Source organism: Schistosoma haematobium, chromosome ZW, assembly GCF_000699445.3.
Source record: "Schistosoma haematobium chromosome ZW, whole genome shotgun sequence".
Lineage (NCBI taxonomy): Eukaryota > Metazoa > Platyhelminthes > Trematoda > Strigeidida > Schistosomatidae > Schistosoma > Schistosoma haematobium.
This window is the reverse complement of record NC_067195.1, coordinates 56572785-56596953: the sequence shown is the minus strand read 5'-3', so window position 1 is coordinate 56596953 and position 24169 is coordinate 56572785. Positions and strand designations below refer to the sequence as shown.

General features: G+C 34.9%; 2 protein-coding genes across 3 annotated transcripts; one reads left to right on the top strand and one right to left on the bottom strand.

Annotated features, from left to right (window-relative positions):
• Window positions 1-332: 332 nt before the first annotated feature.
• PLOD1 (Procollagen-lysine,2-oxoglutarate 5-dioxygenase 1) lies at window positions 333-20362 on the top strand (the record flags this gene model as incomplete). 2 transcript variants are annotated; one of them, XM_035731754.2, is made up of 17 exons in its annotated part: window positions 333-377; window positions 3188-3305; window positions 3342-3430; window positions 3469-3605; window positions 6130-6244; window positions 6836-7000; window positions 8459-8522; window positions 10747-10844; window positions 13174-13275; window positions 16820-16945; window positions 17676-17797; window positions 17845-18075; window positions 18146-18263; window positions 18975-19088; window positions 19550-19879; window positions 19957-20082; window positions 20153-20362. In XM_035731754.2, the coding sequence occupies 17 exons, from the start codon at window positions 333-335 to the stop codon at window positions 20306-20308; spliced, it is 2256 nt and encodes a 751-aa protein (XP_035589720.2). In that variant the 3' UTR covers window positions 20309-20362. The 2 variants fall into 2 exon arrangements, with proteins under 2 accessions (XP_035589720.2, XP_051071941.1); XM_051218797.1 differs by lacking the exon at window positions 16820-16945.
• Window positions 20363-21085: 723 nt separating this feature from the next.
• TRA2B_1 (transformer 2 beta) lies at window positions 21086-24164 on the bottom strand. The gene is made up of 5 exons (XM_051208694.1): window positions 23970-24164; window positions 23848-23937; window positions 22212-22363; window positions 22009-22180; window positions 21086-21354 (listed from the first exon to the last, which is right to left on the bottom strand). The coding sequence occupies exons 1-5, from the start codon at window positions 24062-24064 to the stop codon at window positions 21267-21269; spliced, it is 597 nt and encodes a 198-aa protein (XP_051071940.1). The 5' UTR covers window positions 24065-24164; the 3' UTR covers window positions 21086-21266.
• Between the last annotated feature and the right edge of the window lie 5 nt (window positions 24165-24169).

The window sequence follows — 24169 nt, the reverse complement described above, 5'->3', positions numbered from 1 at the left end:
GTGGTCTGTTTGATTGGTATATCAACCGAGTATGTTTGAAATACATGATTCATATTGCAGAGGCTGAGATTGATGTTCTGGATTCAACTGGCTGAGCTAGGCGGAAAGTGGGGACAGTCAGGACTATAGGCTGCTCGCACGTGTTTTACGCGTCCTTGGTCCGATCGATAATTCACTGCTCTCTGATTGGTGGTATTATTACATTTCCATTAACGGTGCACTCAGGCCAAAAGTTATAACAGGAGCTTATTCAGTAATCCTTATTCCACTAGGTGAATTCCAGATGATTATAAAACACAACAGATAACATAAATTGGAAAAAAAATCAAGAAATGCGACTTCATGGACGGTACGGTATAATTGTTTCTGACTTGTTGGTATGGTACTGTCTATTTATACATATGGGCCATATCTCTCTAAAAATCCCTAATTATCGTATGATTTTATTTCAGAATATACTATCACTAAAATTATAAACAGTCACACTAGTCGATTTCGTACATTATCATCCCGAATAAATTCTCTAGTGTCTTCACTTGCATCAATTTGTAGTGACTTGCTTTTATCAAGAGAACACGATTGGTTTGATGGAGACAATTAATATTATAACCGATTGTACCAGTGATTGTTTTATTGTACTTGTTTGTTTAGCTGTACTGAGGACATTCATTTTTGGTTGATTGTGACCTTGCACGCGCTTATGTTTGCTCAGTAATCCCATTAGTACTCTTTTGGCATGATATCGGTATTTCGATATCACGAGATCGCCAACAAATATATCTCGCTACAACCTCCAACCGCCTTCTGATGTTTGGTACGCAACCTTCTTACAGTGGTGATTATAGTCAACGACGCACACCAAATTCATGAGTGTAGGGTGAACGCAAATGCTCAGTACATGAATACAGCCGCTTTCCACACCATTTACAACGAAGAAAGCCAGATTCCAGACCCTTTCCCTTTTAAGATGGCTTGACAAGTCATGGATGAAGTTTGACTCAATGTAGCTAGTTCTTTCGGGCATAAAGATCGCAAAGAGTTAATAACGGCTCCGAATAGAAATAAGGAATGCATAAAGTAGAAGGTAATTACATCTATAAGGTGCATTTTCTGAGTGGTTTAGATTTTCCCACGGTTAGCGTTCAAACTATGAGCAACCTACCGAACAACAGATTTTAGTCAAACACTATTTTCAACATTATTACTAATTGTTCCGTCGGTCATTTTAATATCCTGATAGAACTTTATACGCATACAGAGATTTTACAAATTGTAACTCCTTTATCATACTTCAGTAATGATGAGTAAATTTACCGAAATGTAATTACACCAGAATCCAAATTTACAGGTTCCTGTTCGACAAAGTTAATACTTGTATATCTAACGATCTGTTGAAGATGAAGAACAAGTAGTGAAGTGATTATAGTAAGGATGAAAGATAAGTTCAATGTGAAATAAATATAAGAAAATGCTTCAATTTCAAAATAATTACTAATCAGAGTTGAAGCCATTTAATTTAGGTCATGTAATTGTAGGTGACAGACGTGGATGATCTGTTGGGGCCCCACTTGAGTTAGACGAGAGTGATGTGACCAAGCAACTAACGTCGAGGTTACACCTTATGTTCCGTACTTAATGAAGATTGCACTTTCGTCGTATCTAGGTAATCTGGCTGCCTTGATAACCGTCAAACGCAAAAGACATCGTTACATGGCAAGCAATGAACTGATGCGCGTCAATTGTAATTGACGTTGATAAGGATCAGTGAGCTGGTCGGTATTCGGTGATTCGACTGCTGGATGTTTTGCCTAGAGCTGTAGTGGCATTGGCCCTAACACGAGACAGTATCGGAAATGGACATTCAACATTTAACACGGAGAAACACCCAACGATGATGAAGGCGGGATTGAATTAATTAACACACCTACGGGAATTGAAATACGGAATGACCGCCTCTAGTCAGGCCGTTCAAGGTCGTTGAAACGAAACGGCTGACAGCTTTGAGGGGGATTACCGTTTTTACCTTGCCGAGTTGATTGTATAGCACGGCTCGGCCATGCAAGCGTGGTCCCTGCTGAATATTACCTTATATCTTTTGTTTATATTAAATATAGTGTTCTGTCTCTAGCCTGAGTTTGTTCTCTATCATGTATTGGTTATTGTTACAATGTAGTGAGTTGGTGTAGACGATGATATAACTTCCACGTAAGATCTTATAGATTAGGCAGTTATATCATGACAAATCTACAATTATAGGATTAGGTTTATTATTAGAGCAGTACTAATATAATAAAAGACCATAATTCGATAGAGCCCAGTGATATTTCACTGGCCGAACACAGTGGTTTGGTGCTTATGCTTGACAAGGCGCTTTTACTTAATTTTTTCCATCGAGTTTAAATGCATCAGTGCTGATTTCGGATACTCACAACAGTATTTATTAAAGTTATTTATATACAGGTCACCAATGTAGATGGTCTGTGTCCATGTCTGAGGGCCTACTCAAGCTGGGTGGTAATGTCGTAACCTCCGACCTTAAGTCCTATTGTTACCTCGCTGTTAATACCTAAATGTGGACCAAAATTTCGTCGTATCCAGGTACTACAGTTACTTTGATGAATGTATAGCTAAAGTACAATGTTATGACAGAAATGCATCAATGAGAATAGGTACAAGAACAGAGTGAGACCACCAACACATGCGACTGTATATGGAGTGCAAGTGACAGATGCACGTTGGTTGTTTTAGACACTGAAAATGGTCGAAAAATTGTCTAACTGCCGCTAGACATGGCTACGGTACAGTAATACTTCACTTGTCCTGCATATCCATCATTATAACAGTCATCGTTCGAATATATTCAATATATTAAATTAATTTGTAAACAGGCATATTGAAGTATATCTAATGAAGATAGCGTCTAAAAATCGGATGTACTTCCCAAAAATTCAAATCAAGGATCTCTGTCAGTATATTTGATTGTCTTTAAATGAATGACAGGAAAGCAGACAAACTGCCAAAAAAGTAAGAACCTCTATATTAATTCAATAGAAGTAATATACCAGCTTACTTGATTATTAACTGTAAAACATTCATAAAGCACATTGAGTTAAGCGCAGAATATTTTTTAAAGTAAAAATCAGCCCAGTTTTAGAGGACAAATGGCTGATTTGTTTATGCTAATCAGTTTGCTGTATTAAAAACGGGGTACGTTTTCAAAAATTATTTTGAGATGTCGTTCGTCAACAGCTTCGTATTCCTCTTAGTGATACTTTCCTGTTACACTGAATTATGCCTCTGCCATGGTATTTAAGTAAAATATTTGACATTACCACATTCAGATGTTTTGGTTTTGACGGTTGCAACGGAGAAAAACGATGCTTTACAGAGATTCCTGAGGTCGTGTAACTTGAACGGATTTAAAGTAAAGGTAGGCAGTTTTAAGAGTTAATATGCTCGCAATCGAAGGTTCTTGGAGAAGGCATTCATTGGAGAGGTGGGTATGTTGCGAAGTCAACTGGTGGTGGGCAGAAAGTCAATTTGTTAAAAGAAGAACTAACTACAGGTGCTTACGAACCGGATCAACTTATTCTATTTGTTGATAGGTTAGTGAGAAAAATGTCTCCGTTCATTGAATATTCATGCTTCACGTCTTTATTTGAGATAATAAGGAACGAATGACAAGGCTAATAACAAAAGCAGTTTGGTTTTAATTTTGTTTTGCTACTTACTAGCTGTAATCCAGAGTTATTGACAACACTAACTACTTAAATAAGACTAATATCCAGCCCAAAACATAAGGCGCTTGCCAGGAGACCCCAATATAGATTTGCTTGAGATCTCTTTCCCACATATTATTCTGTAAATTTGTCGAGTATAGTGCAACGTCATGTGTTATATTAAACCCACATAAATTATTCTAACCTCAGGACAAGCTAATCTATTCATTGTACTTAAGCCACAATTTGATCTTTTCACTTATTGGCTTATTTATACTGGCTGTTTTTATATGAACGTATGTGTGCGCACTTCTTATCCTATTCATCATATGTCTGTAGCTTATTTTTATCTGGCTATAAATATTGATTAACGCTTGATTAAATTGGCTTGGCTTACATGCCTTCTCCACCGCGTGTCATTTCGCTTTGCTTCTCTGATCGTTTGTCTGGATCGACGATTGTATCAAATGTATGTATTCGAAATTAATTCTCACATATAACTTATTTAATTCAGTTATACACTAACTTGAGTTAAGTCGATGATTATATACGAGGATTGGCTACGTGTATATTTCAATAACATTCACACGATATGACTGGAGTCATAAACAGGGCCACCAAACATCAATGAGTTCCATTCTACTGATTGTTCAACAATAATTGGCAGTTTTGTGATTTGATCTGATTAATATTAATGTTTATAAAACCAGCTTGTTGGTCATAATGTTTGGCGTCCAGTGAGTATTTCATCCGGTTTATTAACGCAGTAGAAAACTTAACGTGGAACTGGAAGTAGTGTGACTCCTCTGTATTCTGCACAATTATTAAGATCCTCTTTATCTGGCACCCTGACAAGGAATTCTTGTTTCCAGTTTGATGGGTTTCGAGCTTTCTTCTAGATTCTTTCGAAGAGAAAGAAGAATACCATCGCGATTATTACTATATCTGAATTCAAAGATTCAGCTGATGAGTCATCTGGTCCCACTGATTAATCGTTATTGATATGTTTGATAGTCTTGCTTAATTTTTATGTTACTATGGGATATCTTCTATTGGAGGATCTATGCGTCCCATGTTGACAGTCACTGGGTACAGTGGTGCTGGTCTATTCATGAGCCTTACAAAGTATCCTGTCCATCTCATCTACCCTCTCAATAATTGCTTTGATTTTTTGTCTTCGATTGGTTGCTCTGATCTGCTACATAGTTCCCTGAAGCTTGTTCACTGTATCGTACAACTATTTTATACTTCCTTCTGTTGCCGCTTGTGTAGTGTAATTTTCAGGTTTGTCACGTATTTTCTCGTGTCAAGTCTGATATTCCTCTTCAGTCAATTATTTTCTTCTGTGTGTTTCATTTATGCATCGACTTCATTTTGCTTTGCTTTGCTATTGTTGACTGATATCTTGTTCTTACTATCTTGAATCCTGCTCAGACTGTACACAGAGGTCGATTTTTTATTCGTATGCTTCTCATGACAGAGCGTCTCCCATCATGTCGAACCTTCTGAATTTTATATTGACGTAGATGTGTTCTATCTGGTTTTCAGTAGGATGATTTTGTGGAATCCATGTACATTTGTGCGTGGGTTTGCAAGGGAACATGCTGCTGACTATGAGTTGCTTTTGATGTTCAAAACACGTAGATCAACCAAACGCTGCTACTCTTGTTTGTTGCAATCCCTTCCGACTTTGTTTAGAAGGATGATTTGATTATCCTGGATTTGTGAGTTTTGTATTGAATGTGAGAGTTTTGTGCTTATTTGGAGGGCATCAGTGAAACTCCTTGTGCACAAAGGAGCATATTTACCTTTGTAGCAATAATAAAACAACATTCCTTCCAAAGTTAGTTATTTCTGTTCAGGTTGTGTCCAATGAGTCTTACTTATTCTAAGCACGAACATGTAGCATATTTTTATTTCCACCATTATTTAAATAACAATCTTAGTTCCTGTATTTATTGTTACTTTGGCTGTCAAAAGGGGTATCTGACTCGTGGCTGCAAAATGACTTAAGCTTTAATCATGAGGCATCATAACTCTTCTATAGGAACATTCTTCAGATCAAAGCTTTATTGGTTTTTCTAGTTGGCTATTTTGTGGTGGGTTTTCTCTTCATGGAGTAAGGTCTCTAACCTTCCATCTATCTATTTTGTGGTTAACAATTTCTGAAGAGTAGCTCCAGAAGGAGCTAACATCCATAATCAATGAAATATTTGGATGTTTATTCTTGCATTAGGTCCTAAAAATCATATACAAATGACATCCATACTTCAAAAATCGAAAAGCTAGTGTCTTAGTGGAATGCGTTACGTAAGCAAACTATCTCATAACTTTCATTAATCACCACATTTGTCAATCAAGTATTTTATATCCTGAATTTCATTAAATACTTCACTTTGTTTTCATACAGTTATGATGTTGTTTTCATGCAAAATGTGGATAAATTACTTGAGGAATATGAAAAGTTTAAATCTAAAGTAATATTTTCTGCAGAGGAATTTTGTTGGCCACAACCAAGCTTACAGGTAAATTAGGCAGTATAGCTACTCAGTTATATTAACTCTTTATCATTTGTGGTAATTTTATCACTGTTTTTAAATTTTATGATCATTTTCAAAATATCTTTCCTATAAGTATGACATAAGCGTATCTTAACAGAATAATACAATATCAGTTTGCATATTTTTTGGCTAAACCATGTGCTAGATTATTATCGTGCATTTTTTTGCCCATTTATGGAGTGTTTGTGAAATTCATATTTTTTATGCTGGACTAACTTCTCATGTTTATTTGGATATATGTATAACATCTGATATATCCTTCTTGATATTATATTCTTCTAAATATAATTGAAATCACCACTTCTTCTTTACGATAATTACATTTCATAGTATAATTGATAGTAATAATTTATGCTACAATCACACATGTTTAGAAAAATATAGAAGTTGTATATTAAAGCCACCATTATACGGTCTTACAGTACGCTTACTATTCTTATCTGTTGTTGCTAATTCAGTGGTCTTTCAATTGGTTTTCAACTAACTTAATTTACGAAGCCAATAAGTCTGTATGTTAGTGATATTTTCCACTTCTTTTTCTTGTTCTTCTTATAGAGCTTATATCCTGAAGTAGATTCTGGTGAAAAACGTTATTTAAACTCTGGCGGGTTTATTGGACCAGCATCTAATTTGATTAAAATTATCAATCACGCACCTATTAAAGATGATGATGATGATCAACTATATTATACAAACATATTTCTAGATTCAACGTTAAGAGTAAGTTTTATGCTTTGATAATTGAATAATCAAAAAATAAATTATTTTTATGATATTCTTAGGATACGTGATATAATTACCATACTTCAGATATCTTCATGAATTTATGAACATGAGTCCATGGATTTGTGGTGACTTTGAAAAATATATCTACAATACTCGAAAATACCTGTCTCAGATTGAACTATAATTGGGGTTAATCTTACAATTCATTCTATAATTTCATATAAAACTATAAGAATGTATGTATAAATACAACCCATTATTCATATTTTAATAAAAGTTAATAATTTTCATTTAAATGGTAATACATACTTGCTATATGGTTTGCAATAAATACATATACAGAACAGTAAAGTGTAGAAAAAAAGTAATTCATCAAGTGGTTTCAACATTCAAACCATCTTATAATCAAAAGTCAATGGTGTATATGTGAAAACTTACACGGAAACTCATTGCAACTACCCACTAATATTTTCCTGGTTTAAGTATATTTGAGTTCAATGGAAATATGTAATCCAAAAAAACTAACAATAATCTAATTTAATACAATGTTTTATAAATGAGAGAAAAGACATTTTTCGTTGTTAAAATCTCACTTGAATCATCATTTTCGTTCTTTTAATGTAAACCAAAACATACAATATATTAAGATTCAAATAAGAAGAAAGAAACCGTTACTATACTAATACAAACTTTACGTATATTGTAATGTAAAATAGTAATATTATCGAATAAATTTAAACTAATTATTAATTTCTCTCATAGAGTATGAAAGTATAGAATTTTTAGTAAGTTTTTGTTCCGTTTGTTGGTTAGATTTTCAGTTTGAACGAGATTTTATTGCTCAACACACACACACACATCTCTCTCTCTCTCTATATATATATATATATATATATATATATATCATAGTTAACAGAAATTTCACTGTAAATATGCACGATTAGCCTTTGAACGTATACATGAATAATTTTTCTTGTTTTAGTGTAAAGCAGGGGTTTCTAGTGGTGTTATATATGCAATAACAATTATTATGGAAAGTTAGAGAATATTTAACTAATTTACATCGAAAATTAGTTATATAAATCACCAAAGTAATGTAGTATTGACCATTACCTAGTTGTTAAATAAATAAGTGGTCTATGGATGTGCCTATAAACCTAACGACTATTTTCTCTATAGAACAGTATGGTCAACAAGGAGAAAAAGAACAAAAATTTATTCACCAAGAAGAAGAAAGACATTATTTAAGATAGTGATAGCAAGTATAGCTTGATAATAATACACTGGACAGAAAAAGGAATATTAATTAATTATAGTTAAATGCATTAACTACATACACAACTTTGATGTATAAATTCACTTTTAACAATTTTGTTGCTACTCTAAATATTTGACGTTAATAACGTAAGACAAATCACTGGCAGAAATTTAAAAATTCCTTATTTATTTTAGACATTGTATGATATTGAACTTGACAAAACTTCAAGAATTTTTCAAAATCTAAATGGAGCATTCAGTAAGTTGGGGGATTTGTTTTTTGATACTGTAAATGAATATAAATGTAATTTTATATTATTACTATTTTTAGAATTTTTTTGGCTTATCTCTACTAGAAGTTACAAAATGTTGAAAATGTGTGGTAGAGTACTGGTACATGTATGACTTACGTCAATTAAAAACAAAAAAGTGTAGAAATTCCTAAGTTAAATGGTTTGCTAGATATTTTTTTGTCTTTATTCAATATACATATGTAAAATAACGTTAATAGGTTTGTGTATAATATTTAAGGCAGTTCAGTATTAAGTTATGTAGAACCATAGGAACAAGTAATTTTAGCATCACCGATGAGTGCCTGTTGAGTTCCATCATAAAATATAGTCCTTCAAATCACATATCAAACAACATGAAGCTATTTTCTAATACATAGTCCAGTTGGAGACTTCAAGATTTTAGGGCAAACCATCCAGTCATATTGTAGATAGTAACTGTTAGATGAAATTAAATTCGACACTGTGTTTACAGTCTAATCACCCCACTATTGGTCGTTTATGCAATATAAAGTTCGATAAAAGGTTAATATTTATTTACATAAGATTGTATTTCAGTCATGTCAGGTATGTGACAAATATCACAATTCCAATGAATTATCAACTGATGTTAGAAGTGTAAACCATTGGTATTCCGGTTTAGTAGTTTGACTGGGAGTTAGCTACATGGCCTGAAGATCTACATCTAGCTCCCAGAGAGGTTGCAGAAGCATATTTACGAGGAACTCGATACTACGACGAATTATCAAGTATTTTCTGGCCTTCAACGGTTACCAAGATTATGTTAGTCTGTGATGTAAACTACGAATTCTACGATCTCCAAATATCTCCCATACCATAGACTGGCTTACATAAAAATACCATTGTTTTCTGATTTATACAAATATATGGTTTTGATTAGTGGTTTACAACTTGTAATTTGTAGTCCAAGTGAATCTAAATAAATGTCGTCTATTTGCTTTTCGAATATCCGGAATCTAGTAAAGTGATATCCACTGAATAGTTTTAATTCTTAAGCTTCCATTGTCGTACTAAACTTCTTCGAAACCACACTTCTGACCTACAGATATTCTCCATTATCTCATCTGTAGGTATTTTGTTATGTAAGCCAATTTGATAAAAACAAAAAGTTTATCTGGAAGGTCAAATTAAGTTAGTTACTGATATCTTTTTGCTACCAATCAATGTTAATAAATCCAGCTTGTAACTAAACTGTACTAAACTAACTAAATATTATATTACTAAATTATACTGCATTCATTCAATTGAAATATTCCCGTTTATTATACTACAAATTAATATTTTTTTATTTACCCCCCCTCTAAAATTATGTGTTACTTTTACTTTTAATTACAAAATTACATATTGGAAGTGTTTCAAACTTTTTTGATTAATACCAGATCACTTTGATGACACAGAAACTATATACTAGATTTATCACTGCAACATATATTCCATAACTCACATTCATTAATCATGCAGTTAGAACTAAAGTTCAATATATTTGTTGTATAGAGTTATAATATTAAAGAATAATTAAAATGAATTATATAGATTGTTGTGAAATGTCGCTCTTTGATTATTCAGAAACAATCTATAAAAGAGTAAATCAACATTAGTGTTATGCAACATGGATATGTTTGTTATGACCTATTAAGCATAAATTACCAGAAATAATGGTTGATTTATACAGATTCAAAGAATTTTACCAACAAGAATTCCAGACAATATGAATATGTAGAAAAATCTAAAATCGAAGAAACTTAATAGGATATTTCTCAGATTTTAGTTTATTTTTACCGTTAGATTTCAAAGAGAATAATATGTTGATTCACAGAAAATTAAAGTTTACTCAACTTAAATACGATGCATCATAAATTTGTAAAAGAAATTTTCTGTAATCAAAGTTAAATATGTTAAGTATGGTTAACATTATAACACTAAGTTACAATTATATTTATTTCTGAAGATTTTATTAAATTGTGAAGTATAAAATGCAGCTTTGTTTTGGTTGTGTTATTGTTGTCTGAGCTGAGTAGTTTTACTTGAAGTAGTGGCTGATGGTGTTGTCCAGAACAATGATAAATGCCTTTTATTTAAAGCATTCAGTTTAAAGTCACATAACACAAACAAAAATAATTCAACTGGTCTACAAATATTTCTCATCACTTCAAATAAACTTTCTGTTTTCAGGTGATGTGGAATTACATTTTAATGATGAAACAGGATATCTATTTAATAAAATATTCTCTACAACTCCAATTATAGCTCATGGTAATGGACCAATAAAGGTAAGATAAGAGAAATTAGAAATAGTTCACTCAGAATTCCAGATTCTTCAGTATGTTAATTCATATTTTTATTCATGGGTGTCATATCATATAGAGTTTTGATATAAATGAGTAATTCGAAAATTGATTCTTGAAGATACATTATTTGGACTTTTCAAATATTCTTAGATAGTGTTGTAGCGGTCTCACATCCATTGAGGCTTGTTCTTGTCTGATCTATTTTAATACTGAACACTCATCTGAATATTAAATTTATTATTTACAATCTTATTAATTTTCACAGATTGAAATCATGAGTCAGTTGAAGCTAGACCACCATGGAAAACCTGGAAGCATTGGACGGCCCGCTCAGTGGTCTAGTTGGTCAAGCTCCTGACGCGAGACCGATAGGTCCTGTGTTCGAATCTCGCGGGGTGCGGGATCGTGGATGCGCACTGATGAGGAGTCCCATACTAGGATGAAACGGCCGTCCAGTGCTCCCAGGTTTCCCATGGTGGTCTAGTTTCAACTGACTCATGACTTCAATCTGTGAAAATTTCTAAAATCTCCACAAACCCCTTCTGATAACCTTATTAATTGATAACTTTCAAGGATATACTATTTTTATATACATGTGTTTCTATGGCTATATTAATCTTGGGCTTTATAAACTTAAACAGTAATTTATACATTAATTTGACTGATGAGTCAATCCATCCAGAACTCTGTATGATAATTGATCATTGTGTTAATCCGTTCATTATTCAGAATGCAGTATATATTATTACTACTACGTAAAAACTCAGCACTGAGATCGTACCTCTAGGGATCAGTCCAATAGTACGTATCGCTAGGACGTCAAACAAACTACATACATGAATATTAAATGCACGCCTTCTCAATGTATTGCGTTGTTAAGTGAGTCTAATTACACAACGGTATAGGTCCAAGTGAACATACAAAATTAAAAAGGATTCAAATTCATTGAATTCAGAAGCTCTTACAAATTGGCGAGGATTACTGAATAACTTGACACAATCTGTCGCTCACAAGTCTTCCACAGTGTTTATTGCATTTGTATAATGACAATAGATTTGATGTAAAACAATTTCTCAAAGCACACAAATTGATCGTTTGTCGTATATTTTATTGTCTAAAGGGATAGTCGATTACAAACACTTTTTTAAAATTAAACTTTTGTTAAATTGATGTGTCTATAATACCGATGTATGACATTTTTAAGGGAGATCATAGTTTAGCTTCAAATATTAAAGGTTTATTTTGTAGTTCACTCTATTACGGCATGTACTACTTTAGCAAATAATACTTGCGCACAAAAACCTATCAAGTTAAACTTATATCAGATGGATGTCTTATGAGTTTATGACAACACGAAAAACATATTTACTTTGCCCAACTATGCTAATTTCAGATGTTTTCGAAAAATTAAGTAACATTCAATATATCGCTTACATGTACGCCTAGATTATTATAATAATTATCCTATTATCATACAAAACCAGTAGGTTATAGCTCAGTCTTAAGCTATTTGAATTTATTTCTCTTCGTCTTTTTAAGAAAAGGATCCTTAGTTATTTATGTATGTATGTATGAATTTTAGTTATTTTCAGTTCGAATGAATAATAAACTCTTCAAAACTAATGTTTACGTAAACATTAATAAATAGGTGTAATTTCAGATAATGACCTTAAAGCTTACAAAACAGACTAATATAGGTTTATCATAAATTCATCTTTCATATTTATTGATTTGCACAGTCCAGGTCTGATTTACTATAAATTCTGTGCACAGTTTTATGTTACAATACCAGTCTGTATCCTAAATGCATAGGCCAAAATAAAATGGGCAAGAAGCGTGGGTGGAAGAACAGTACATTGGTCAACATTTACTTCGTTTCAGGCAATCTTCTGGTCACACCATACGTTGTAATACTGAAAGTCGATTTTATTAAAGAAGGGATAGGTATTTCTGGCTTTTTGATAAATAGTTATCTATCAAACCCACTGAAAATGAGAGGTCAATTCTATTAAATGTCTTTGGTCAGATTTATGTCGATTTTACAATCAATGGGATAATCCATGACTCATACCATTGTTTGTAGGTCATGTTAAGATTCAGAGGCTACACAGTCGTCATAATTTAACTGAGATTTATTAGGTCATATAATATCATTTGTTGAAATACAAATAATTCCTAAATGCATGCAATTAATTTGCGAGCTGTATTCACCACATCTGTGATTATAAGGGTAAACAATCATCTCCTATAACATTTTTAGACTATCGGCACTTTATCGTATAGTTCTTATTCATTATTTATATTCTAAAAGGTTGAATTCAATTCACTGTCAAATTACCTTGCATATTCTTGGAGTCCTACAAAAAATTGTCAACACTGTAATGAAGACAATATTGAATTTCAGGATATATCAGTAAGTTTATTAATTGATAAGAAATCGCAGGTAGCCGTATTCCTTCAGATTGGTTCTTATGGCAAACGCGCTGACAACTGTTGCATTTTCAGTCAATATTTGTTATTAGGAAATGGATTACTTTTACGACTAGTTATCAGTTTCCGTTACTTATATTATTTATTAATTTACTAAGTGCCCATTTACCAGTAAATTTTCAAAATGAGGTTACAAATAATTTAATTCACGACAATCAGGATGCACTTACATTGCCTCTTTTAGTAGTAAGACAATTGGTCAATTTTTTCTATCATTCGGAACAATTCGAAAAATCTTTAGAAGTCGGGTTTTTCAGCTACGTTCATTTTATTCTAGTGCTACCAAAGCGCAAACTTTGTGGATTTCAGGAATAAAAAGTTGATACCTATTAAATAACGAAGAGGATTAATCGTTTAGTTAGTTGTCTCCGTAACCAATAATGCTGGTGTTTCAGTTTGATTATTCATTAGCCATACAATTTACATGGAAAAGTGATTGTGAATTATCATATATATGCTATGTAGGAGTGAATGGCACTGTATAATTAGTTTATGTTTCTAAATATATCCATATGAATTAGATAATTTTTTAAGAATTTGTCTCAACCATGCATTAAATATTTTAGTACATAATATCAAGTTTGAGTAATTAAAGAAATCCAGTCTATAGAAATAGTTAAGAAATATATATGTAGAGAGAATGGAACTGAGATGATAAATCATAATAATAATGCAATCAAATAAACCATTGGAATTGTTTGACAGTTACAAATATAGTAAGGGAAGTTTTAACATTTCAAGTTATTCATAGTAATTGAAAGAGAGTAGAAATAATCCTAAAGATGTGTACTATGAAGAATGGGTGCATTCGTGCAGACTTGGATTACGAAAATTCTGTTAAGTATCTATTTCTTTTGTATAAACAGGTCAGTTTTGAGGTGATGTTAGTTCTATCGAACAAAAACGCAGTTTCCTTGTTACTAAGTCCGTTGTCTTCATTCTTCTCAGTGACGGAATCAACAGCAACGTGAAACTAGGTACGATGGTGGTAGGCTGTTTTGTCACATCTATTTGGAAGGGTTCATTGATAAGTCACCTAGCTTATAACTGAAGGGAATCTAAAAACAGACCCACCTTGCGACTTAAATACCACACTTGTAAATAGGTACTATTCTAGTAAGCATGTCCGAAAGAACTGGGATTCACGTAATAGTCTAAATTTATGTGGGAAACATATTTCTACCGTACTTCCATTTCATTTATATAGAACGATATAAGTTCGCATTATCGAAAATTATTTATTTATTTCAACACATAAATATTGGTACAAGAGGGCACCAAATACATATGCGCTAAACAAAACAATGAGAATTTGAAGAGAAGAAGGAAAAAAAGTAAGAAGCGTAAAAAAAAAACAATAGCGTACAGATTAGTGTAAGGTAGTGTAATAATAATAATAGGAGAAACAGAAAGGTACGACCAGAAAGAATCCTTTCAGGTAATGAAGTTACGGCCACTTTTTATGAAGAAAGTAAAAGAAGGTTACAGCAGGATCGCCACTGTCTTCTATTCTGAGCCATATCTGATAACGTCTCTAGCCACTGTGTCGCACCATCTCTAGGACCCCAACGAGGGAGTCGTGAAGGAACAACGGAAGCCAGCCCTTTGCAGCTTTCTTTCATACCACGACACCATGTTATACACTGACCACCTCTCCGCTTTTTCCAACCCGTCCCAGAGTCGGCAAATAATGCACGACGTGGAATTCTCTGGGACGACATTCGTAGAACATGCCCAAGCCACCGAAGTCGGTGTTTCAAGATGGCGACACCAATTGCATTATCGTCTCCGTGCCCGAACACACGATGCCGAACCTCTGCATTACTAACATGGTGTTGCCACTGGATGTCAGCAATCCTTCGAAGACAACGATGATCGAACACAGAGAGTCGTCTAACGTCCTCAACTCGGAGAGACCAGGTTTCACAAGCATAGAGCAGAACTGCTCTCACCGACGCGTTGTAGATCCGATCTTTTACAGCCAGACTAACATCACGAAGGCGCCAAAGATGGCCCAGATTGGCATAAGCCGCTCTGGCTTTCACTATACCTGAATTGGTCTCATCACTCACACCCCCAACAGAACTTATGCAGCTACCCAGATACACGAACTTCTCGACTACGTCTATCTGCTCACCATCCAGGGTGAGTACAGGATTAGGATCCTGTCAGTCTTGTAGAAGTACTTTGCATTTCGAAGGTGCAAACCATATAATATACCTACGGACACTGATTGCCAACTGATTAAGTGCGGATTGCATGTTTTGGGCATTATCGCACAGTAAGACAATATCATCCGTATACTCAAGGTCGAGAAGTCTTTCTCCAGGCAGCAGATCTACACCGCCATTACTTACATCCATTGGAGCTGTTTCCAGAATATCATCGATGGCAAAGTTGAAGAGGAATTGTGAGATTGGGCAACCCTGCCTAACCCCACTACTCGTACGGAACAATGGAGAAAGGTGGTTGTATGCCCTCACTCTGCCTGAGGTGTTTGTATATAGGGCCTTCAAGATGTTAATAAACTTCTCAGACACACCCTTCTTCAATAGACAATCCCAGAGAACAGTCCTACCCACCGAATCGAAGGCAGCCCTGATGTCAAGAAACACTATGATTGTTGGCCTTTGAAAAGTATGGCGATGTTCTAACATTTGGCGGAGGGTGTAGATATGATCAATACATCCTCGACCAGAACGAAACCCAGCCTGCTCCACGCGAGTCAATCTTTCTCGGGTTTTGAACAACCTGCGAAGTATGACGGAAGCCAATAGCTTGGACGCAATCGGAAGTAGACTTATCCCCCGATAGTTCTTACAGAAACGACGTGAACCCCTTTTAAAGATAGGGACAACTATCGACTCATTCCATGACGTTGGTACACTCTCTAGTTCCCAGACCTTTGTAAACAACGTCGTCAATTCCTTAGTCAGAAAGTCACCACCATCTTTAAAAAGAGCCGGAGGTAAGTCATCTTGGCCCGGTGATTTGTAACGCTTCAAGAGTTGGAGTTCCTTGCGGACTTCCGCTTCATTTGGTGAATCAATCGTCACCGGCCATGGAGGGCAGAACAGTTTGGCCGATGTTGCCAGAGTCTTGAATACGGATCTCGGATAGACAACAAACATCGATATTAAGACTCTATCAAGGATCACGTCCTAAGCATACCCATGAAAGATTTCATTTGCGTAAAAACTACTCATTTGAATTCATGAGAAACTGTTTGACGAATACAACAGCAAACCTAACGATACAGCATACTCATAACGTATCCACTGACATTTTAGATGAAACGAACTGACTCAGTAGGGTGACCCCCTTCGAAGTTTTTTAACTAAAATACTAAGTTCACGATTCAACGTCACGATCAATCGAATTCCAAATACACTGAGAACTCTCCAATAAAAGGAACGATCACATAATTGATAAAGCGAAATGTTTCAATTTTCTATTTTTCAAAAAAGGACTACCCTCTAGTGGTCATGGGAATCTTCATTGAACAGGGAACACCATTCATCGAAAGATTCTTTGAACGAATAGCAGCTTTATCCTACCCAAAGTCCAGGCTTCATATAGTCGGTCATATGGCGGTAAGTAAGACAACAATTAAATGTTTGTCGCCTAAACCCTTATGTATGTTTTATTTCCTACAAATTTAGGACATATTTTACCCGTATTTTACATTGCATATATTTCTCACCAGGTAAATTATTTGAAGTGTATAAAATAAAAGCCAAGTTAAAATGTCATTGTCCTGTTTGTGAGTGACCGAACAGGTGGCATTTATGATGCCATTAGAAATAAAGATATCTCCATTCTTCTACTGAATTCCTACCTAATTTGGGATAAGCGGCTAAGGCATTAGAAAACACATGACTTCGCAAGCCATCTGTTTGTTTTGCAGAAACAGGTGTCAAGATGAATCATACTGGACAAAATTTAATGCCTACATAAAATATACGTGAGCGTCCTGCTCTGCTGAACACAGCCTTGATTTGTAGAACCATGTCGGTTCTATAGTTATGGATACATTCCCTTGACAATAATTGATTACAGATATTCCGAATGACAGCACTGAAGGTGATTTCCGGATGCACATTTAATACAATCTTGGTTGCTAACATGCACACTACATTGAATGTACGAAACCGCAGTTTGAACTCAATTAACGCCTTAGAAAGAGTATTCAAACTAAATGGATCACTGCACATGGCCCACCATGGTAATTAGAACTACGATAGTTTAAAGATCACCATGAGGTTTGAGACAAAATCGACTGGTGGTTTAGTTACACCTAAATTATTCATATTTTCTTGATAGGAGAACAGTAAATTTCAATCTTCAGTAGCGGAGTCGTTCAACCAAACTTTTGGACATCAATACTTTTCAGTCAGCTGGCTTGAGGAAAATCTAGATGAAGAAATTGCAAGAAAGAAAGTATTGTAAGTTTCCCATCTAATTGTGTGACTTATTGGTACTTTATTTTCAGCGGATATTGTTTAGCAATTGAAGATTGTAAATACGTGTTTGCAGTAGACAGCATTGCTCAACTGGACAATCCAGAAACTCTGAGTCATTTGGTTAAAATGAACCGTTCGATAATAGCACCTTTGTTAACTATAAGAGGAAAAGCTTGGTCGAACTTCTGGGGAGCGTTAGATGCTGATGGGTTTTACGCTAGGTCTAGTGACTATATGGATATAATACATTACAATATAACGTAAGTTGAGAAGAAATACTAGGCATTTTTGAATCAACTGTCGTAAGATATTAACGGTCTCGATTTTCAGAGGGATTTGGAATGTACCCCTGGTTAGGAGTGCCTACTTAATATCGCGATGGGCAGTACGTAAACTGATCGATGTCAGTAACAGCGAAATGAACTTTGCATATGAAGCAAGAAATAAGGTAAGCATCAAAAATAGATTATTTTATAATTATGTGAAGGAATTAAAGTTAATTGTTGCAGTATAATTAGCATTTCTAACATACAACCGTTAAGTGCATGCAAACTTTTTCAGGCATTATGTACAAAAGGTGTTCTGATAGACTGTATTGTGAGCGGCATACTTTTATTTTCAGCAGAACACAATGTGTGAAACACACAAGAAATTATATTTTGCGTTCCACACTTGGATTTGGGAAATTTCAGAGGAAACACTTCTCAGCCTACGGCTATGCTAACTGAACAATTAATGCAATTATACAGGATATTTTCGATATTTATACGAAGAACCTAAGGAACTGAAAAGAGAGTACCAAGACTAGTGATGAAATCTTGTGAAACAAGTGTACTCATAAAGATGTATTTTTTAGAGTGCCTATTTATTCCGTTTGAGCTGATCAAATACAGTAATTAATTTTAACATAAACTTTACACAAAATTGATAGTTCTGAATTAAATTCGCTGCAAACAAACTTACTAATATATTTGTAACATCTTCAAAACTATGTAACCCTATACTAAGAGCGGTATATACACATGTTCACTTATGAATTACCAGCACTGCAACGACGCGATTTTCCACTCACAAGTTTTGCATACATGTCGAATCGTACTACGAAAAATGAAAGGAAGTTTATGGAATTACAATTAACGCCCTTTAATTTTTGTTTTAGAATGTTTTTATGTTCGTTGATAACCAAATGAACTTCGGATATCTGATCGACGCCAAAAACTATACGAAAGGTAAACTGCACAACGACTTGTGGCAAACGATGGAAAATCCCCAGGTAAGTCTGGAAACCCAGCATGTTCATTATTTCTACGTTGAAATATGCTTTATTACAGTCACCAAAAAAGAGTTCATCATTAGCACAAGTTATATTTGAATTTTTCGACGTTTGATTACATAAAAAAAACCAGTAACATGTTAGTTACATAAAGTACACGAATTCGCTTCAGTAGATGAGTTTTTTCGTAATCAAGACTGCATGTATAAGCACTTTCAGGAGCAACAAGGGACTAAAAACAGATCTACAAAAGAAAAACATTCCGATAGAAATCAGCGCAGCCCTGTCTGCGCATTATCAGAATCAACAGCCAAACAATTATTGTTATAAACTGCGTAGATAAACAAAGATGACAACTGTTTCAATTTGTAAGCATATATTACCGTCAGGAATTGTGATTAATAACTACTATAAACATTGTATCTACACTCTCCTAATAACACGAAATTGACTTTAAACAGGACTGGGAAGAAAAATACATACACCCGCAATACTTCAACTTTGCGAAACCTGAAATCACAATGACAGATATTGATCAGCCATGCCCAGACGTATTTTGGTTTCCTTTAGTATCAGAAACTTTCTGCAAGCATCTTATCGAAGAAGTAGAAAACTATGGACAATGGTCTACAGGCGATAACTATGACCCACGATTGGAAGGAGGATACGAAAATGTACCAACAAGAGATATTCACATGCGCCAAATTGGTTGGGAGGAGCACTGGCTGCATATTCTAGAAAAATACGTCCATAAGATGCAAAAGAAACTTTTCCAAGGGTATGACGATAAGGTAGGTACTCTACAGTATGAGATGATGCACCCATCTAATGTCTGATAATAATTGATTTTGTCTGTACATTATTGTAGCCATGGGCCCGTATGAATTTTGTCGTCAGATACAAACCAGACGAACAACCTTCTTTGAGACCTCATCACGATGCATCTTCTTACACAATTAATATTGGACTCAACCAGCCTGGGAAAGACTACAAGGTGAGTAATTCTTGACGGCAGTAAAACGCTTATTAGAGCAGAGAATTAAACTCATTTCTTTTATTTACAGGGAGGTGGGATACGTTACAATCGATATAACTGCTCAATCGTCAATACACGTGTTGGATGGGCAGTAGTTAGTCCAGGAAGAGTGACTCATCTACACGAAGGACTAGCAACGACAGAAGGGACACGATACATTTTTGTTACTTTTGTCAATCCCTAACTTTGTCGCCTTTGTACGTATTTGTTTGGAAAATTACATTTAATGGTAATAAAAGCCTTGCTTTGATGATTGCATGCAATACAGTAATAACCCAAAAAGTTGTAACTGTCTTAACTACGCATATCTCGAATAGCTAAAAAAGACAAACTGATAAACTTACGATCAATCGTTTCATGTTCAAACATTTTCTTATTAGTGGACGGATTTCCGAATGAAATTCACAATACAGTTGCATACCGCCTTAGTACAAATTTCGAATAGTAATTTTATTTCTCTTATTCAATTCAAGCTGCCGCAATCCTGAAACTACAAATTCAAGGTTTCTTGAGATGCGAATGATTTCAGGTAGAATGCACCTAGACATTCCCACTAGCTCTTTCAGAAAATTCAAAGCTCACATACATTGCGATCGACAATGACTTACAACACCTGTTTTCACGAGAATTCAAAGCGCCATGACGCTACGTAAGAGTCGATTACGTCAAAACAAACGAAGCTGTCGAGCTGAGTATAGTTTCGTTAAATATATTCAGTTGGAGCGAACCACCTAAATATCCGGTGAAAAGATGACTGATTTCAGTAACAGCGTTCAGGTTTTGCCGAATTCTCAGTATTTCGTAATTTATTTTCTTTGTCCACATAAAATTATTTCGGAATTACTTCATGTCAATTCTTCATTTTCATTACTCTTCTGTATAATTTCTTAACATTAGAGTATTCTATTTTCTTATTTGCCATTCATACAACTGTAAAAGAAAGACAAAATGAATCATAATTCTTGACTATATATTTATTTTGTATCATATGTGAGTGAACAGATGGAGGAATTGTATTACAGACAAGTGATGAAACAGTCGCACACTGAAGCAGAAATGCATCTCAGTAAAAATGGGTTTAACACAAATGTTGTCAGTGTTTAGTAACGCCCTGAAGGAAAACATCAGGTTAAAATGCAGCGCTACTTACGATCATAGCTACGCGAACGAGACCTTGAACGAGAATAACGTCCACGTGGAGAAATACTTCGTCTCCGAGGAATAGGGCGTCTAAAAAAGGATCGAAAGCTAACTTATTCCTGAAAGATAATAACCACTAGCATGGTAACATAAATTGAAAAAAACAATTAACGAAAACGGACAACTGCATGATTTGAGAACCACTAAAGAAAAATAATCATGAACACGGAAAAATTGTTGTGAAATCAATCGAACGAAAAGGAATCTCTGATAAGGTTAAGCACCTAGAATGGTGAAATTATTTCCTGAGTTACTCCATAGAATCGGAAAATGAGGAACTGAAGTGCAGATAGGCTTTACAAAAGACGATGTAATCTAAGCTTGTGATATTTTAAAATACAAAGAAAACCACTAGAAATACGCATTATTTGCACCCATAATAAAGGTATTTAGAATTAAATTTATGACTGAAAATTGGAAAATGTGTAGCAAAACGCGATCGCCCTACTTAAACTGTCTCAAACGTTTTAAAGTACCATATAATAAAATAAAATACTTAGAGAGAATGAAGATGCAAAGATAAAAAATAGAAGTAAACTAAGAGTTGCGGAAATAGTTGAATTTTAATGAAATCATGAACCGACAAATCTTAGAACACCACTGAAAGTCTGGAAATCTAAACGGTTTTTATTCAAAATTACATGACAAATATACGGAAATTATAGAACCTAGATGAGTACCTACCTAGATGGTCGCCCCATATATATGCCGGGAGTAGGCGAATGTGGTCGTTCGGTTATGCTGAAATCACACCTAATAGGTCGTCCATCAATTTCCATCCCATGCGCATCGGCCTTTGCAGCTTTTGCGTCAGCGACGTGAGTGAAATATACAAAACCAAATCCACGAGAGCGACCTAAAGATTACATAAAGAAGAGCTAACAAACCTGTGTAGTTATCGAAGACTAATTGAACATCTTCAATATTTCCATACTGCGAAAAAATATCGTAAAGGTTTCTTTCTTGGGTATGAAGGGATAAACCAAAGACACCAAGACACCTGGAAGGAGTAGGATTTTCTCGCGGCCCAAGAAACCTCCTGAAATGAAACAACAGAGCAAGACTAGTGTCTGAAATCTTATGACAAGAATAATATTAAACTACCGAGCAATATGACCGACTTTTTTAGTCATACTGCACGAGTTGTCTCGAAGACATTTATCATGAAAAACATGCAAATGACAGGTCTCATACGTTCACACGCCATTTGTCTTTTATCTACGGAGAAATACAGTAAATTGCTGTGTAGTATGGATGCCAGAAAGTGACCCGAACAGTCGTCAGACAAACTCAACATGGGTTGATGAGATTTTCTAGAACAATTAAGAGGTTACATTAGTTTGTTTACAACGGGATTGAGGCATGTAGGCGTTGCAGTTCTGTCCGCATAATTATCGTGACTACTGATCAAGATTTCGTATATTTTAAGGTCTTTTCTACTACCAGTCGCATTAGTTTGAGAATTGTTTCCATAGTATAATCTTGGTATACTGATTTGATGTAACACACATTCCAAGTTTCACACTACGACTGACTAATAGATAAACATAATTACTTATTCATAGGAAAATTGCAAACATTATCTCGAAATGGTATGCTTTAGTCAAATATTTCGAGTTTGAGTACCGCTATAACGCTTAAGCGAATGTAGAATAAAGAGATTACTGTGCAAAGGCTAGCAAGGACAATAACATATAACAATACTGACTGACAGTTAGAAGACGTGGAATGTTACAACTTTAGGAATATTGTTAGATAAACTGGGATGAGAACCACGTTAAGGAAAATCACTGAATCGGGAGTATAATTTATGGACGATGTTCGAGCAACGCTTGTGAGTGTACACCGACCGATTAGGACCGAGGGTAAAAAGCAATTGAAATTGTCATTTACTATTGATGGCTCGATTAAAAAGTTGGATTACGGGTTTTCTCCACGAATTGAAATCACCTATGATGCCAAAACTCTACTTAGTCCAATGTATGAATGAATTTTGCCCAAGAAATTGCGACTTGTTATCTTATATCTGACTGGTTCGTTCACAAATGATGATCCCGCCGGTTTTCCTTGTGAATCCCGAAATAGGAAAATCATAGTTTTGAACTATGATAGAGATAAATTCTTGTGTTGATTTGCTAGTGATTCTGCGCGTAACATGATTAACTTCTCAAAATAGGTAACGCATATATACACACAAGTAATTATAAACTCATTAATAGTATCATAGGAAGTCAACTGACCGCACCAGTGTGCCATCTGGAAAAGGATTTACACTGCTGTAGAGTATGGCTGTTGACTTCAAAAAGCTGACTACTGTCGTGAGTTTGGTACAGTTGGAACAACGACTTGGCGAGTCCGAAATTGACAAAAGAGAATTTATGAGCAGGTTTAAGATGGATGATGGGGAATCGGTAAACTACATGAATATTGGTCTAACTGTTACAGAATTACAAGAAAATTATGTAAAATGAGTGTACATGTATGAGATGTGAAGTAACATGCTTGGAAGGATGTAAGACTTACTTTCGGCCGGAACTTCTATATCCGTAGCCAGGGCTGCGACGATAAAAGTCACGACTTCCGCTGCGACTCCTGTAGCGACGCGAGTGTGATCTGAAATACGCTTGCACGCAATATTAACTCACTTGGAACGAGATCGAGACCGACTGTATCGACGACTCCTGGGTGATACGCTGTTTCTATAACCGTTTGAAGTAATTGGCGAGTCTGTCCTACGCATGACGACCAAGAGACTATTGAACTCTAAGTGGACCGCCGGTAACTAGGATAACAGTCATTTCAAACAAGCTAACCCCGTGGAAAACTTTAAACGAGTAGTGCTGTG